This window comes from Anabrus simplex, chromosome 3 (genome assembly GCF_040414725.1).
Source record: "Anabrus simplex isolate iqAnaSimp1 chromosome 3, ASM4041472v1, whole genome shotgun sequence".
NCBI lineage: Eukaryota > Metazoa > Arthropoda > Insecta > Orthoptera > Tettigoniidae > Anabrus > Anabrus simplex.
The window spans coordinates 12,626,545-12,644,166 of record NC_090267.1 but is presented as its reverse complement, the minus strand read 5'-3'; the positions used below and the strand labels follow the sequence as shown (position 1 = coordinate 12,644,166).

General features: G+C 37.1%; 1 protein-coding gene across 2 annotated transcripts in view; it reads left to right on the top strand.

The window, feature by feature from the left end:
- The window catches only part of LOC137498982 (zinc finger protein 468-like), a 67,442-nt gene extending 50,504 nt beyond the window's left edge, over window positions 1-16,938 (top strand). For both annotated transcript variants that reach the window (XM_068226948.1, XM_068226947.1), the window contains one exon: window positions 14,547-16,938. In XM_068226948.1, coding sequence (XP_068083049.1) covers window positions 14,547-15,102 — 556 coding nt within the window. In that variant the 3' untranslated portion in view covers window positions 15,103-16,938. The remainder of the gene's footprint in view (window positions 1-14,546) is intronic.
- Window positions 16,939-17,622: the final 684 nt, after the last annotated feature.

The window sequence follows — 17,622 nt, the reverse complement described above, 5'->3', positions numbered from 1 at the left end:
ACGAAAAGGTCAAATGGCAGTACGATAAAGGTAGGAAACCGTCAAAATTCAATGTTGGTGATCTCGTGTATGTTAAGTGCTACCCAATAAGTAAGGCTGTGAATAAGTTTTCGGCAAAACTTGCCCCTAGGTACCAAGGCCCGTGCACTGTGTTGGAGTTCTTGTCTCCCGTTTCAATTTTGGTAAGTGACCCTGTAGCAAAACGAATTAGGCGTGTTCATGTTTCTCAAATTAAACCTGGTTGATCTGGCAAGTTGTACCGCGTCTTCCGCTGCATGGATGGACCTTTGGTAACTGACCTGTATCGTTAGTGAACTTAGCACACATACTGTGGGATGGCGAGCGAGTCGATCTGGTCCTTTCTGTGCCTCGTGTTGGTGACTCTAATTTAGCACTCCTTGTATGTTACTGTTTCTAGGTGTGGATCCTTGTAGTTAGAAATTGATTTTCCTTATTGTCTTGTGATGGTGGTATTAATACCCTGGGTTAGATATCCTCGTTATCTAACCTTATGCTTATGTGGTGCGCTACCGAAGTTCCATTGGGGAAATCCAATGACATCTAACTTAAATTGTGCTTTGTTGTCCCTCTGTTTTCTCTAGGCGTTTAGTATGTAATTTCAAAGACTTATTTCTTCTGTGGCTCCGCGTCGGATGCCTTCCGCTGAACCCTTCGATCATCTTGTGACTTAATCATTGCTGAGCTATGGTGTGCTTGGGATGGAATGTAAGGGAGTGTGTCTGGTGCCTGAGTGTTTACCATTTTGTCATCCTTTCATTGTGTGCGTGTATCTGAAGATGTGTGGTGCTTAGTCATGATTGGGTTGCTATTTGTGCCATTTTAGTATTGTACGATTTCTGATTGTGGTGTGTTACGATCTATTGGTGTCGGAAAGGTTCCCTGCTTGCCTTCTGCATGGACCGCGTGTCTTAAAGGTGTTTCTTTTCCGGATACCGATGTTTGTATTCATCCATGATTGAGTGATCTGACACTCCTCCTTTTGGCACTCTTCGCGGCTGTTCTAAAAGTGGTATTCTATGTGTGAACCCTCGATATTATTTTTCCTGTAACGGGTTTTTGGGCTGAATTTATCTTCCTAACCTTTTGATTCTGGGGGTCGTTTTGGGGTTATGTAGAAAATCTGTTTCCGATTTTCTGTGGGCGTTCGGTTTGTGCACTTCTGCCAGCATTGTGGTTGTATCTCCTGTGTTGTAACTTGGTAATGTTGTTGTGAGTTGTTGGATCCTTTTGAATTGTGGACAGTTAGTAAGATTGTGTAATTTTCCTTATCTACCGGTTGGCATGTGGATTTTTCGGTGGTACTGTCAGACTTCCTTCCTGAGGATATTTCTCCTTTTGTGCTTCTATGGGATGGACCTAGTCCTTAATCTGTACCGGGTTTGCTGTTGTAATTTCTGCTTAGTATTGTGCTGATTTTGTTTTGTGGTCAGTGAGCACGCGTTGAGGATAGCTATCCTTTATCTCTCTACGAGTGACCCGTGTTGCTAGCTTGTCATTATTTATGTAATCGTGTTCGGATTACGTTGTTTGGCTGTCAAGACACCGTGGTTGGGATGTGATTTGTACTTTAATTTACCTCTGTGTCACGGTAGATTTGGCTGTTGGCTTGGTATCCACTACTCCGAGGAGGTACACCTTCGGGTGGGCAATTCTTAGTTATCTGTTGGCTCTGGGATTTTCGACTTGTTCTTCCTCATGCAGAATTAGGTTTGTGGTTACTATTCTGTACCACGTTGCCCCGTGCATTTATTTCTTGTAGTTGTACTTTGATGTGGCCGTTATGGATGACTGACTGATCGCGATTTTTCCATCTGGTAACCTATAGGAGTCTCCTGATTGCCCATCGATTCTACTGTTGCCTGTCTTACCTCTCTGTAACTCGAGTGGTTTCTGCGTCCCTTCTCTCTGATGGTTTTCCGTTGGTCTGTTCAAATATTAGTTTTCTATGCTTGAGTCCTTCCCTGTGTTTTGTTGGTGAACTAGGATAAGTTGCCAATCCCAGTGTGGTTTGTATTTTGCTCAACCCCTCGTTCTTGACCCTTGGACCGATTGACGAGTTCGCCACTCCGTGGTTGTGTGTGTGTGTGTGTGTGTGTGTGTGTGTGTGTGTGTGTGTGTGTCACTCCAATATCTAAAAGTGTAATTTGATAGGTCATTCATGTGTCCTCTTAGTTTAACTCCTGTTATTCTAAACCATATGTTCCAAGGACGTCTATTCTTTGGAGTGGTCCTGTACCTTTATTTATATATTTTTCATGGGGTGATTTGTGCTTGAGTAATATTACTGCTTTCCCTTCCGTTATTTTCAAGATCTATTCGGGATATCTGTCTTAGTCCTGGTTGGTATTAAGTGTTGGTTTGTACCCTATGTTTCTATGTGTTCTTGTTAATTGTTTCTCTACGTGTCATGGCTAAGTGTCCTTCGTGGCAGAGTAACATTGTATATTTTATGTAGTTTCCCGTTGATTTCTTAATTGTCGTAGTATGGACCCTTCTTTTCCTTTGGTGCTAAATCGGACCAAGTGGAAAGCTCTGGGCTTCAGCTAGTTTGTTGGTAACTAGCATAAAGTAAAGTTAATTGACGGATCTATCGATCCTTGTAACTAAAAACTCACCTACTTTAAATTTTCCTGGTTCGCCTTTTTTTTTTCCCTCTTCTTGTGGTTTTGCCCCCATCCGGGTTTTCCGGTGCGTTTCATTCCCCTGTTGTCAACTTTTTGCAACACGAGATCATGCATTTCCTTAATATCAAAGGAGACTTGTAAAGGTATTCGTGCATTAAAATTAATTTACCACCGTGCTTTAGAAAGTAACTTGTATGCGTGGACTAATAATCATGTGGTTTCGTTTGATTTTGGTCAGTATATCTGTGATTAGTGTAAGAGTTGCCAAACCTCAAAGGTGAACTGGATCATGTGTCAAAAACTATATCATTGTGTGATGCATTGACCAAAGTATATCGGGTGGAGCTGAATATTTGGTGTACTCTGGTCATTGTGCTCTCTATTTGATGAAAAACATTACTCTGGTGATTTTCTGAGTGCTCGGTTAATGTTCCTGGACACTGATGTTGATCGCACCCCGCCAATTATTTCTGAAAACAACGTGATATGGAGCTGTGTCTTAAACTATTAACCTGGTCATGTGAACTCCTAACTAAAACTAATTTATCCTGGTGGTCATTTTCTGTTGGGCTACTTCGCCCAAATTTAGTATATGTGTGACCACCACATCATTGATGGCATATGCATGAGATTTTGTTGTCGTTTCGGGGCGGGAGGGCTGAGACAATATTAAGTACTGTGAGCCTCCCTTTATAACCTTTTTGGACTGGTCTTGTGCCATGGAAAATTTGTGTCAATCGGCTTTTCGCCAGCATACCATTTTTTTAAGTTACTGTAGACAGCGCGCCATCGTCCTGGCTTCGTGTGGTTGCGCGTAACTGTGCATGCGCCCAACTGCGCATGCGCCCAACTGCGCATGCGCCCGCCTGCTACCTAGAGACTTGCCTTCACCTCGCTTCTGACGCGAGAGCCAGTTCGCTTGGGGCAGCCATCATGAACGTGTGTGTGATTGTGTGCTACGCTATGCAGTGGTGGATTGCCTTCAAACCGCCGTAACTATTACATTAACGGGGATATTCCCCCGTAGAACTAGTTGGAGACCTCCTACCATTTCCTCTGATCATATTTTTGCAACTATATTTCTCCTGGATACTTGCTAACAAGGTCTTGTTGCTGGCCGCATGACTGCATTCTTTTTCAACAATGGCCAGGTTTGGATTTCTCACAATTTCTTCACCACCAAAGGTATGTACCAGTGTTTGAAACATCTTAAGCGTCGTCCAGAAGAGGATTTTGATATTTTCGACGATTTCAGGAAATATGTGAATAATAATAATAATAATAATAATAATAATAATAATAATAATAATAATGATTTAAACTTCGTCGTTAAATTGGTACCTATTGGCGTGTGCGGTTATGAAAATCTGAAAAACAGTTTCGGCAACTAATCACATTAATGTGGAAGGTCCACAGTGAACTGAATTGGGATATTTAATTTAAAATTAAAATGAGTTTTTTGGCACCTTAAATTGTAACTTTCCTTGTGAACCAAGGTACAGTCTCCAAGATAGCGGGCTTAACTTTCTTTGGGGTTTCTGTTTGCCTTCCTGTGATTTGTTTTCCCCTTTGTTAGGTATGTTTTCTCCCCCCACCCCCGGGGTTTTCTGTGGATTTAATTTTTCTCTAGCCTGTTTTCCTCCTTGTTTTTTTTGGAGGCGTTGCTTTTGTTTGGTTGTTACCTTGGCAACGGTTTTGTGTGGGCATTGTTGTCGGGATGTTGATGTAGTCTGGCGCATGGAGCCTGTGTGGATCTTGAATTATATATTTCTGAGTTGAGTGTATCGTTTACTGTTTTAAAAGTTGATTAATTTATTTTGGCCACCCTTTAATGTTGTGTTACCTTTTCTTGGCCCGGGTGGTGGTGTATTTCTACGTAAAATTCTATAGGTCTTGGAAACTGTCCTTGGTGGAAACTGAACGTTTTAATTTTGGTAATCATGAGAAGCGGCCGTGTTGAGAATCAATTTAACTGAAAACCTTGTTAACTGAGTATGGTATTTTTAATTAATTAATTATCCGTGATCGATCACATTTTATTTTAATCTTATTCAAGGTAGTATTTATGTAAGGAGGTCAACTTGTTTCCTGTTGTTTTCAAATCACATTTTATTTTAACCTTATTCAAGGAAGTATTTATGTACGGAGGTCATCCTTTTCTTTTCTTTTGTTGTTTTCATAATAATTATAATTTATTATCTGTTAAAGAATATCTAGTTTCCTTAATTGTTAATTACTAATGAATTAATTTTTTTTCACACTATACCTGGTATTTTCTGATTCATTTTATTAATTGTTATTTACTTTTCCCCTTTTTAACTTTACGTTGAATTTATTTACTGATTTTGGTTTTACTTCTTAAAATAAACATAGGTTTTATCAACTTAAAGATTTAATTTGTTACCTCCAATTTACCTTTCAATTAAAGTCGTTTAATTTCATTTAAGTGTTGGTTTTCATTCGCCGCGTTCGGTGGAGCACTGTCACCGATTTTCTTGTGTATTAGCTTCCACGGCCTTAAGTCGTCTTCCTCCGCTGCTTCCAGTAAGTGTGGTAACTTTATCCTTTGGTTATTTCTATGGTTTCTTGTTTTTTTATTGTGCTCGGACCTTTGTTGTCGTTTTTCTTGTGCACATCGTTCTCCCTCGTGTTCGCTTAAACTCCTATTTTGGGGCGGACACGCTAGCAACCTTCTCACCAGGGTCTCTACCTCTCTCTTTACATCTATCTATTTCTATCTCTCTCTCTCTCTTTCTCTCTCTCTCTCTCTCTGTCCTTTTTCCTCTCTCTTCTCCCCTCACTCTGGTGGGTAAGGTTATTGACCCATCGTCCCTAGGTCGTACCGGGGACCTAGAGGGTGGTGCCGGTTAGAAATTAAAAAATAAAATAACTTATTTGCAAAAAAATAAATGAACGGAGGGATATATTGTCTGGGATAGTACACAACAATAAGGTAATTAATATACGACTACACTACAATACTACTTAGTCGTGCTCTATTTTTTTTAATCCTACAACCCATAACAGGATAAAAGCTGCTGTTAATTACTGAATATCGAAAGTAATACACAAGAACTACACAATTCCAAACTGCAATTAAGCCTATCCTAATTTCACCAATATTTTAGTAAGAGTTTCTACGGATACCTCTACTACACCAGTACTACACAAATATTTTACAATAATAAAATAAGCACACAGCTGTAGAATCTGTCTAAATGTTATCTTAAATATAAGTAGGACAGGGATTCAAATACATAGTTGTGAATGAGAATCGGGAGATAAGGAGTAGAATAAGTTTATTGAGCATTAAAACATAAAAGTTGGATGAAATCCTCAATCGAAAGACACAAATATAGAATACAAATTTTGCAGAACGAGTAGCAAAGTGACGACGGGTCTCTTGCCCGTATTATTAATGCACTTGGAAACCCTTGCGCTAAGGTGAAAACTAGCTAAGTTTGAACAGCATCAATTATTGTTCTGGTGCACGGGATTAAGAAAAAAAGATTTGCGTCATTAAACACTAAAATTATTCCTAATTAAATTAACGACACAAGGACACAAAATAACACGTGGTTCAGTACTGTGCTAGTTAATATGAGCACGATCCCATAATCAAGACATGAGTACAGAAACTCCCATCCATTAAAAAGCACTTGAGCTTATCCCCATTATGCAATTGACTACACAATGACAACAAAATAAATAAGACACATGAACGACTGCAGCAAACAATCAGAAAAATATTCCACTAGACCTGAAGTAAATACATAAACAAAAACTTGTCTTGATGAGTTGGAGACATCTTGAGCATGTGATCCACCCTCTGTAGGTTGTCATTAGCTCCAGTTTAGGCCAACATATAGGCAAGGTCATTGACGTCAGTCGTTATTGCAAATGCAGCTTTTTTCTGACTGCGAATACAAAGAATTCCAGACTCATTTACTCGGTGAGTCCTTCAAACTGTATCTCATGTGCCATCATGGCCACAAACCTCTGTTTCGCTTGTAAGTCAAGGGCTGTCCTCTCAACTGGGTGAACATCCCTCGCTTGGGAAGACTTCACAGTTCAGGCAATAAAACCCTCTCAAATAACTCGAAACAAAATATCACGTTAGTCTGGTACTTTTCCCCCCAGACTCGGAAAACACATCAAATAGGCCTGCATGTATAATGTAATCAAACATCAGGCTATTTGGAATATATCCCGCATCTCTGCATTTTACTTTCGACATTTTGAGCCTCACGCGCCGCTCTGAATTAGTCTGCCAGAATTTCCTCAAAAACCTTTCCAAATCATTGCTGGGGCTGCAATGCACACAGCTCTCTCTGCGCATGCATTGCCTAATGCTCAGAGTGGTACTCTTCCAGTTCGATTGCTTCCTCCTTTAGCTTAACATATCAAGCTATCATAAATCGCGACGAGACAATAATAACCTTATATTACTTAGAAGTGGATCTTATTAGCCTCGCAACCAATTTAACTCATGCAAAGCTAGAATCAGTGAATAATGCATGCAATTGTTTCAAACCTATACACATGAACACAAAAGTCGACCGTAGTCATGATAATATGCAGGAAATGCGAATCCAAACTATTCCTATCGTATGCTGAAATTCTTTTCAACTTACTTGTTCCTTTGCATCATCGGCTCCTCCATCCAGGTTGGCGGCGTAGCTTCGATGTCCATGGTTGCAGACCCTAGGTTCGTCTCTGTGCTTTGGTCCCTGGTTGGTGTCGTCTGGTGAAATTTATGTACATTTGGATAGTCTCGTCTTGCTCGGAGCTTACCTACTGGTGGTTACAGAATTTAGTGCAGACTATTAATCTAATTAGTCTGGCACTCTCTACACTGGCATTGAATATAGCATAACTTAGGAATTTCTAAATCTCCTTACTGTTTCTGCTATCCGAGCTGTTAGTCCAACCCTTCAAGCTACTAATCACAAACAAGTTTACCGTGCCATTTCGTTATTAATAATCACGCACTCCCTTCTCACTTACCACTTGATTAAAATACATTGCCTTACATTGAGGAACTGAGTACGATCAGAACTAACTCAATGTGAGCCTAGTAAATATAGCCTATTATCTGCCCTTTATTGTCTTTGTGCTGATAATGCATCAAATTTGGACTTCAGCACCGAGCACCTGGCACAGAACAGTGAGTCCGACTCTTGGTTCCCCTCTCTTTTATAAGCTATCAAAAAGGAAGCCACGCTAGTGAAATCACAGGCAACAACACGGTGTTTCTTCATGGAGGGCTCCATCTACATTCCCATGGTCATTCAGAACATGAATAATAATAAACTAGAGCATAGTTTTGAGATATGAACAACCCGAGACACTCAGTGTATTAAGCAAAATTTTCTTTTCATTTTAGATCTGCATAATGTGGCTCCTTGTTGTAATTAACAACTTATTTTCACAATATTGTAGTCCTGTCTTCTCTGACATTTCATAGCTATGGTTGGCAATAAGCAAAACCCCTAACAGAACGGATCTACCATCTCGCATCACTAGATCTGCTCTCTCCTGACTTCATCTTGGGTTGCCTCTTTCATGAATTTAACTTGTGCTTTGCGCCATCCACTTGTTCGTGACCTGATCTTGGTTTTCAATGTTCATCAAGCATTAAATAATGGTCTATTACCATGATACGGTAAGGTTCACTATATCCATAACACTGTTTTTTATACCCTGGTTTTTAAATAAACAGAATATACTGTTGAACTTCCCGAGCAGACTGAAATATTAGGTAAATTACGTCTGGTTCAGTAAGCTGTCTTCTTACCCGAAAGTTATAACAACATTATTTGTTCGACTATTTACAGTCCGTGAATTAATCCAATACACAAACATATGCCTGTGGTTTAGGAATTGGGATATTCTGGTTTAAGTGATGCTAAGTGATGGGATGTTGCATCTATTATTAGCTTAGCAAGTGAACGAACAGAAGTTATTCACTTCTTGACTTCATTCATATTCTAGAACTCAATGACAAAACTACTTTCAAGGATCAGTGGTTGAGTGTCGCCTCCGGATCCCGAGTGAGTTGGTTCAAACTCGGCAGAGGTCCTCCTGATAATAAAGTAAGGGAGAAAGTCCATTTGACATTCCATGTCGTACCTTGTTGGCATGTGAATGATCTCTGGTGTCACATTTAGTGTTTACCTGACAGAATTAATTAAAACCCAGCCAGAGACGCAGAAGGGAGATTCAATTTACTCTGTCAAGTATTACAATGGAATGTCAAAACTGATGAGCATATAGCCAGATGTCTGCTCACTGTAGCTGAGGCCATGCGATTATTATCATCATTACACATTTCAACATGTACCTTCAATTTTGTATACGTGTTTAACTTTGTTGGTAATCTTTGAGTACCATACCTACTGGTAGTTCTTGCGAATATCTAAATTTAGGCCTAATTGGATTTTTCATTTCTATTGTGCTTAGTAAGAAGCTAGGATACGTCCAAACGTAGTTTTAACATTATTGTAGTGTAGTATAGTAACTTATTAGAAATAAGAATGCCTACCCAATAATTTTGAGAAGTTTTGCGAATTTCGAACTTTAATTGTATTGTAATGGAAGGGTATGCATAGGTATTTTAAGGCAGAAACAGGTTCCAAGAAGGACATTCCAGGAATAATTAATGAACAAGGGGAGTGTGTATGTGAGGATCTTCAAAAGGCAGAAGTATTCAGTCAGCAGTATGTAAAACTTGTGGGTTACAAGGATGATGTCGAGATAGAGGAGGAGACTAAGGCCAAAGAAGTAATAAAATTTACGTATGATAACAATGACATTTACAATAAGATACAAAATTTGAAAACTAGAAAAGCGGCTGGAATTGATCAGATTTCTAGGGATACACTAAAGACAGGGTTGGGATATAGAACCACATCTGAAGTACTTATTTGATTATTGTTTGGTTGGAGGAGCTATACCAGATGAATGGAGAGTTGCTATAGTAGCCCCTGTGTATAAAGGAAAGGGTGATAGACATAAAGCTGAAAATTACAGGCCAGTCAATTTGACATGCGTTGTATGTAAGCTTTGGGAAAGCATTCTTTCTGATCATATAAGACATGTTTGCAAAATTAATAAGTGGTTTGACAGAAGGCAGTTTGGGTTTAGGAAAGATTATTCCACTGAAGCTGAACTTGTAGGATTCCAGCAAGATATAGCATGTATCCTGGAATCAGGAGTTCAATTGGACTGTATTGCGATTGACTTATCTAAGGCATTTGATAGGGTAGAAGATGGGAGACTACTGGCAAAAATGAGTGCAATTGGACTTGATGAAAGAGTGACTGAATGGGTGGCTCTGTTTCTAGAAAATATAACTCAGGGAATTAGAGTATGTGAAGCTTTATCTGTCGCTGTAAAATTTCAGAGGGGAATTCTTCAAGGCAGTATTGTTGGACCTTTATGTTTTCTTATATATATCAATGATATGGGTAAAGAATTGGAATCAGAGATAAGGATTTTCGCAGATGATGTTATTCTGTACAGAGTAATAAATAAGTTACAAGATTGTGAGCAACTGCAAAATGACCTTGATACTGTTGTGAGATGGACAGCATGCAATGGTATAATGATAAACGGGGATAAAAGTCAGGTTGTGAGTTTCACAAATAGGGAAAGTTCTCTCAGTTTTAATTACTGCGTTGATGGGATGAAAGTTCCTTTGGGGATCTTTGTAAATACCTAGGTATAAATATAAGGAAAGATCTTCATTTGGGAAATCACATAAATATGATTGTAAATAAAGGGTACAGATCTCTGCACATGGTTATGAGAGTATTTAGGGGTTGTAGTAAGTATGTAAAGGAAAGAGCATATTTGTCTCTGGTGAGACCTCAACTTGAGTATGGTTCTAGTGTATGGGACCCTTACCAGGAATACTTGATTCAGGAACTGGAGAAAATCCAAATAAAAGCAGCTCGATTTGTTCTGGGTGATTTCCTGCAAAAGAGTAGTGTTACAAAAATGTTGCAAAGTTTGCGCGGGGGAGATTTGGGAGAAAGGAGACGAGCTGCTCGACTAAGTGGTATGTCTTGATTAATAAATTTCATGATGTTCCGTATTGATATCTATAGTATGTCATAGAAAGAAAGAGATCCACCTTATCAATACTAAATTTAATATTGTTATTTAAAACAGGACCGGTTTCGACTTATTACAAGTCATCTTCAGCTGTCATTTACATACACATTAGAATACATGTTGAAACAGTTGTATCTTACAAATAAACATGTCGTGTTTGATAGACATTAGGTAGTATGTCTAGAAGTGAAATTCTGCTTCTTACATCTAAGTTTAAAGGATCAAGAATATTAAAAAGATATCTATCTTTAACACATTAAAAAATTACAGCACATGATAAAATTTGTTGTTTACACCTGACCTTGAATATAGCATTATCGTTCAAGTTTTACTTATAATAGTTCTTAAAAGGACTTTTATATTGCATTGTTTTTAGTCGACTAAATATGCTTAAATGTAGCCGTATGTGCTTATACAGATACTTCTTATTAGGCTTAGACTTCGTCAAAATGAGTAATGTGAATTCAAAGTTGAAATTACAATAACAAAGTGAAGTGCGTTTGAATTAATAGTGAGCTAGGTAATTGTAACCTCTGTTGAATAACTCCTGCAATTATATGCTATTTAATATACATTTCATGCAAAGAAGACATTAGCACACTTCAATATATAAAGGTAGAAAGGTATAAAACAATCATATACGTTTTGTGAAATTCATATGAAGTAATGTTCTTTCCTCATGCGTATGTGTCAATTTCAAATGGGGTAGTATACTTTATATAAACTTTGTCAAATTAAGTAATATGAAACTGAATTTTGAGATTGCGTTGAGAAATGAAATGCCAGGTAATTAAAACCTGTATTGAATGACCTCTTCAAATATATACTGTGTAAAATACATTAAATTCAACATAAAACAATGGTACATTTCAATATAAGTTAAAAGGTAAGAGGCAGTCCTGCAAATTTGTAAAACTTCATATGAAGTACTGTTCTTCACGTGTACATGCCAAGTTCAAATGGGGCACTATTGGCCACTATTTGCTTAAAGTCCAATCACTATAAATTTATATTGTCTTGTTGAATATACAGATTGAAGATGAATGTGCTGCTGGGGTTATGAAAGCTGTTGTTGTAGGTGGTTCTTTTTCGGTCTATGATACTTGATAACTATCTGTGTGTATTGTAGAGATTACTTACTGTCGTGAGATGATTGGGAAGTGTATCGCTTGGCAGCTTGGCGTGTACTATATCGTGAACTTGTGGTATTAGTGTCTGTTGTCGGGAGGGGAATGGAGGGATGGGGAAGGGGAGTTGCTAACTGTGTAGAGGTGGAGTTAGTTGTGTCTTTCTCCTGCGCTGTGGATTGCGCGTGGTGTTGTTTATTGACTGTTCTCAAATAATAGTTTTTTATATAAGGGATGATTTTATTAAATAAAATATTGGTTTTTTCTGTGATTTCATTAATATTATAATTAGGGTTGGCATATTGGTCTATTGTTATATATAGTTCTTGAGTAATATTGAGTAAGGGTCCTTTGGGGTTTGTGCTTAATATTATCATATCATTATCTATATTAGTAAAGTTATGTTTGTAATCAACCATGTGTTGTCCTATTGCCGAAAAATGGTTGTGTTTTATGGCACTGACATGTTCGTTGTATCTGATAGTAAAGTTTCTGCCTGTACGTCCTACGTAGCTTGTTAGGCAGTTATTGCAGCGGATACGGTAAACTCCAGAACGAAGGTATTTGTTGTTATTGTTGATAGTTTTTGTGTTATGTATGATGATGTTGCTGTTATGTGTAGTCCTGTAGGCTATTTCAAGGTTATGTTTTTTGAAAATGTTGGTTAACGAGTATATGTGCGTGTTATTAAATGTAAAGGTTGCGTAGTTTTTCTTAGGTTTGTCTATTTTTGATAATTTAGTTTTGGGTTTTGATTTGAATTTATGAATGATTGAATTGACTGTATCTTTCTTGTATCCATTTTTTCTTGCTATTTCTTGGATTAAATGTATCTCTTCATTAAAATCTGTTTTTGAAAGCGGTATGTTAAAGGCTCTATACACCATACTGTAATATGCTGCTTTTTTATGGGAGCTAGGATGAATGGAATCTGTTGCTATTGTGTTTATTGTATGGGTAGGCTTGCGATAAATTTTGAAAGATAAATGATTGTCTTGTCTAGTAATGGTCAAATCGAGATAGTTCAGATTGCAGTTGTTTTCTGATTCTTTTGTAAACTGTATATGTGGGTCTATGGTGTTTAATGTGTCTAACAAAGTGTTGTCATTGGTTAGTCTAATATCGATGATAGCAAATACGTCATCAACAAAACGGCACCAAAAGAATATTCCGTTTATTGTACTGATTGAGTTGTATTCGAGGTGGTCTAAATATATTTCAGCAATTACACCGGAGGCGGGAGAACCCATTGGTAAGCCTAGTTGTTGATAAATTGTGTCATGGAACTTAAAAAAGTTGTTATTGAAGGCAAATTCTAAAATTATTATGAATTCCTCGATTTCTAAATTACTTAGTTTACTGTAAGTTTTGAGGTTGGATGAAATTATATCTATAGTTTATTTGTAAGATACAACTGTTTGAACATGTATTCTAATGTGTATGTAAATGACAGCTGAAGATGACTTGTAATAAGTCGAAACCGGTCCTGTTTTAAATAACAATATTAAATTTAGTATTGATAAGGTGGATCTCTTTCTTTCTATGACATACTAAGTGGTATGTGATACAAATTCTAAATTATAAGGATTATAAGAATTCTAAATTATAAGAATTTGTATCACATGTAGATCTTCAATACGGACAAAAAAAAAGAAATTTATAACCTGCAATAAGTGTTATGTTCCGAGCTGTCAGTGGAGAGATGGCGTGGGAGGACATTAGTAGACGAATAAGTTTGGATGGTGTCTTTAAAAGTAGGAAAGATCACAATATGAAGATAAAGTTGGAATTCAAGAGGACAAATTAGGGCAAATATTTGTTTATAAGAAGGGGAGTTTAGGATTGGAATAACTTACCAAGGGAGATGTTCAATAAATTTCAAATTTCTTTGCAATCATTTAAGAAAAGGCTAAGAAAACAACAGTAGGTAATCTGCCACCTGGGTGACTGCCCCAAATGCAGATCAGTAGTGATTGAATTTGTTTTGTTCCCTAATGCAACAATTTCCTTAACGAGCAGCATTTCCTTATCATCATCCAACAGTGGAGGGATATTATTGGGCTCAAAATATTATAGCTTCTCTTCACTGATATAGAAGATAGAAAGATATTTCTGAAAACATTTGTGTGGAGATAGGCATTGTATGGAAGTAAAACATGGACAATAACTGGCTCGGAAAGAAAGAGAATAGAAGCTTTTAAAATATGTGTTACAGAAGAATGCTGAAGATGAGATGGATAGATTGAATGACGAATGATGAGATACTGAATCGAATGGTGAGGGGAGATCGATTTGGCTGAATTTGACGAGACGAAAGGATAGAATGATAGGACACATCTTATGACACCAAGGACTGTTTGTTGGTTTTCGAAGGAAGTGTAGGCATAAGCACAGTAGGGGTAGACCAAGGTATAAATATGACAAGCAGATTTGAGCAGATGTATGATGCAATAGTTGAAAAGTAGAGGTTCGCACAGGATAGGGTGACTGCATCAAACCAGTCAATGGACTCATGACTGAAACCACAATACATGATTTGAATTCCTAAGCATTAAAGAGGGTTTCCTTGAAGATTTGATAAATATTGATTTTCATACTAACATTGTAATTACTTTCTGTTTCTCTGACATTATAACTATTCTTATGTATATTTCAGCGTGGAGACTGTTGCTGAATTGCCATTGCCCTCTGGTGAGAGGCCGTACCATTGTGAAGAATGTGGTAAAATGTTTAATAGAAAAGAAAACCTCCGCACTCACATGGTAACTCATACCGGAGACAGGCCATACCATTGTAAGCAATGCAAGATGAGGTTCACTCGAGTAAGTAGTCTACGTAAGCACATTTCTACCCATACTGGGGAGAAGCCGTACCCATGTGTACTATGTAAAAAGACGTTTAGTAGTAATGATAATCTGCAAAGTCATACAATATGTCACACTGTGCACAGGTTATACCATTGTGAGGAATGCGGCAGGATATTTACCCGTAGAAGTAGTCTTCGAAGCCACATGGTAATCCACACCGGAGTCAGGCCATTCCGTTGTGAAGAATGTTGTAAATCATACAGTAGAAAGGATAATCTTCGAAATCACATGGTAACTCATACGGGAGACAGGCCGTTCTCCTGTGAAGTGTGCCAAAGTACTTTTAAACAGAGAAGCCACCTGCGTAGACACATGTCTATCCATACTCGAGAAAAGCCCCTGTAAAATGAAGTAATGCTATGGTACCTTTACCGAACGACGAAATCTCCGAGGACTTATTCTAATAGATAATTGAGAAATGCTGTATCGATTTGAAGAATGGTATGAGCAGTATGATTGTGGCAAAGATGGGGCTGTTGTGTGAATTTGAATATACAGCAGTAGGTTTGAATCATACTATGTGTCAAATCTGGGAATATGTTTGAAGTGCATTCAGCTGGGAAAAATGGGTAAATATTTCCTACATAGGGATTTGTGTACTGTGATAGCAGAAGTGCTTAACTGGCATTGTAGTATTAATAAAATTTGATGTGTACAAGATTACTTTGTTAAAAAACTTTTTCTGTCAAATAATTATGAACACAGGTTTTGTAAACCTCTTCATGTATTTAATGTAAGACAACATAAACTTTTTAGACTGTTTTTATAAATTTACTTACCTAATAGAGGGAACTGTCTTTTTAAGGTATGCAGCAGTGAACGGGGAGTGCATGCTTTGTGCTATTATCATAGCAACTTGTTATCAGTAAGGTGCAGACTAAGACAGTCTTACACCGCCCGATCTATATCATGCAGCATTATGATAGGCTTAAAAAAGAAAATGGGGTTTGTAAGCATACATTATTGAAATATATTGCCTGTCAATGTGGCAAAGATAGGGTCATGCCTGATGCATATTATGACTACAGCATCATGTTATTAGTAAGGCGGAGTTTTAAGAATTACTACCATTTTTTATCAGAGAAGAAAACTGATTTTTTAGAAAATTAAACATAGATGATCAAAATATTTGTATTATTATAATTATTGACATAGATTCAGCAAAAATATTTTATCTTAGTGGAAAAAATGTAATTCATTGGACATGGATAAATAAATTCCGTTATGATGTCTAATATTTTGTGTGCATTAGGAGTGGGCAAAACCGGTCATTACACTATAGAACACATGGCTAAGTTTGCATACACAGAGACATATGCTTTGACATTTAAGCAGCAACTATAGTTTTTTACTAAAATATTCCATATTTGCATAATAATAACTTTATGTGGAAGAATGTATTTAAAAGTTTTAGTGTTTGACATGAACCATACAACAATGTTCTACGGCTGGATGCCCTTCCTAAAAAGAGATTTTTGTAGAAGAATGCTAATACAATTATGTGGCAATGAGCAGTACACACTGTTATGTTATAATTTTAGAAGAATATAAGTTGCGAAGAATTCATGATAATGTTAAACTATTAGCTTCAGCTTGTGTAAAATATTGTGTAAGTTTTATGCATAATATTTACTAGAGATCTAAATACAACATTAAACTTTTATTTTTGTGCGAAATTACATAATGCTCTTTGTTTTACATAATGTTACCAAAATCTTTAAATGTTGCTTTTTATAAGCAAAATAACATGCAACAACTCTTAAATTCTACACAAATTGTTACTGTTTTAAAAAGTAGTTAAGTTTACAAGCATAAAATATCACGTATTGCTTGAAATTGTTGGATACATGAAGATTGTTATGTTGAACACATGTGCACTTTCTATTTAGACGTGACAGTTGCTTTCTTTACACTAACAACAAGCTTGAATGAGAGAAAATGTTGTAAAAAAAATTATATGAAAGTGTGCATAACCAAATATATATAAGTGCTGCCTGTTGATGTTACTGCACTGTGTACTTGCTTTCAGCTTTTTGTCTTCAACAAACACATTTTAAATACAAGAGTGATGGCTGTAGTAATGCGTGATGTGCTATCTCTTGTTGTTGCTGCTTCTGTTCCTCTTCTTCTTCTGCTTGTTGTTGCTGGTTTTCTGCTAACTGCATGGGAGCATGTAAATCATAAATGTATTCAGCCGGAGATTGATGAAAAATAAGAGCAAGCATTTTAACACAGTTATCTATACTCATCATTTGCACAATGCAAAAAATTGTGAAGGTCTGTTTCACTTAGAGCTTCTGTAGTATAATGTTCCTGGCTATAAAAACACTGTCAGCCTTTCATGTGCATGTAAACTCATAGCTAGCTCATGCAATTGAGCTCAAGTATACAGAAAGTACAATTTTTAGGCAATGTATGATATAACGAACAAGTTGATTAAAACCTTAAGCATATCTGTATGTGTATACATACTCAAAGAGAAAAAATATTAACATGCAGCAAGACGAGAGGTATGCAGTGTTGTGAGTACTGTGAAAAATATTACAACCTGCATAATGCTAAGAAAGACGTTAATTGCTTTTTATGGTTTTCATTTCCTGCAACTGTAGAAGAGTTAAAATGAAGGTGAATTAAATGCACAACCATGTTAGAGTTTTATATTTATGCAGAACAAGTATACTTGCTGCAACTATTGCCCACTTTGTCTTTTCGTTTAGCAATGTTAGAAGTTGCGTATTGTTGCGACAGCCGAAACAACATAACAAAGCTCGTTTCCATAGGTGCACAAATACAATTTTGAAACAAGTCAGATGGAGGACCAGACTGCCCTAACCAGCAGGCATAACACATCACACATGAATAAAT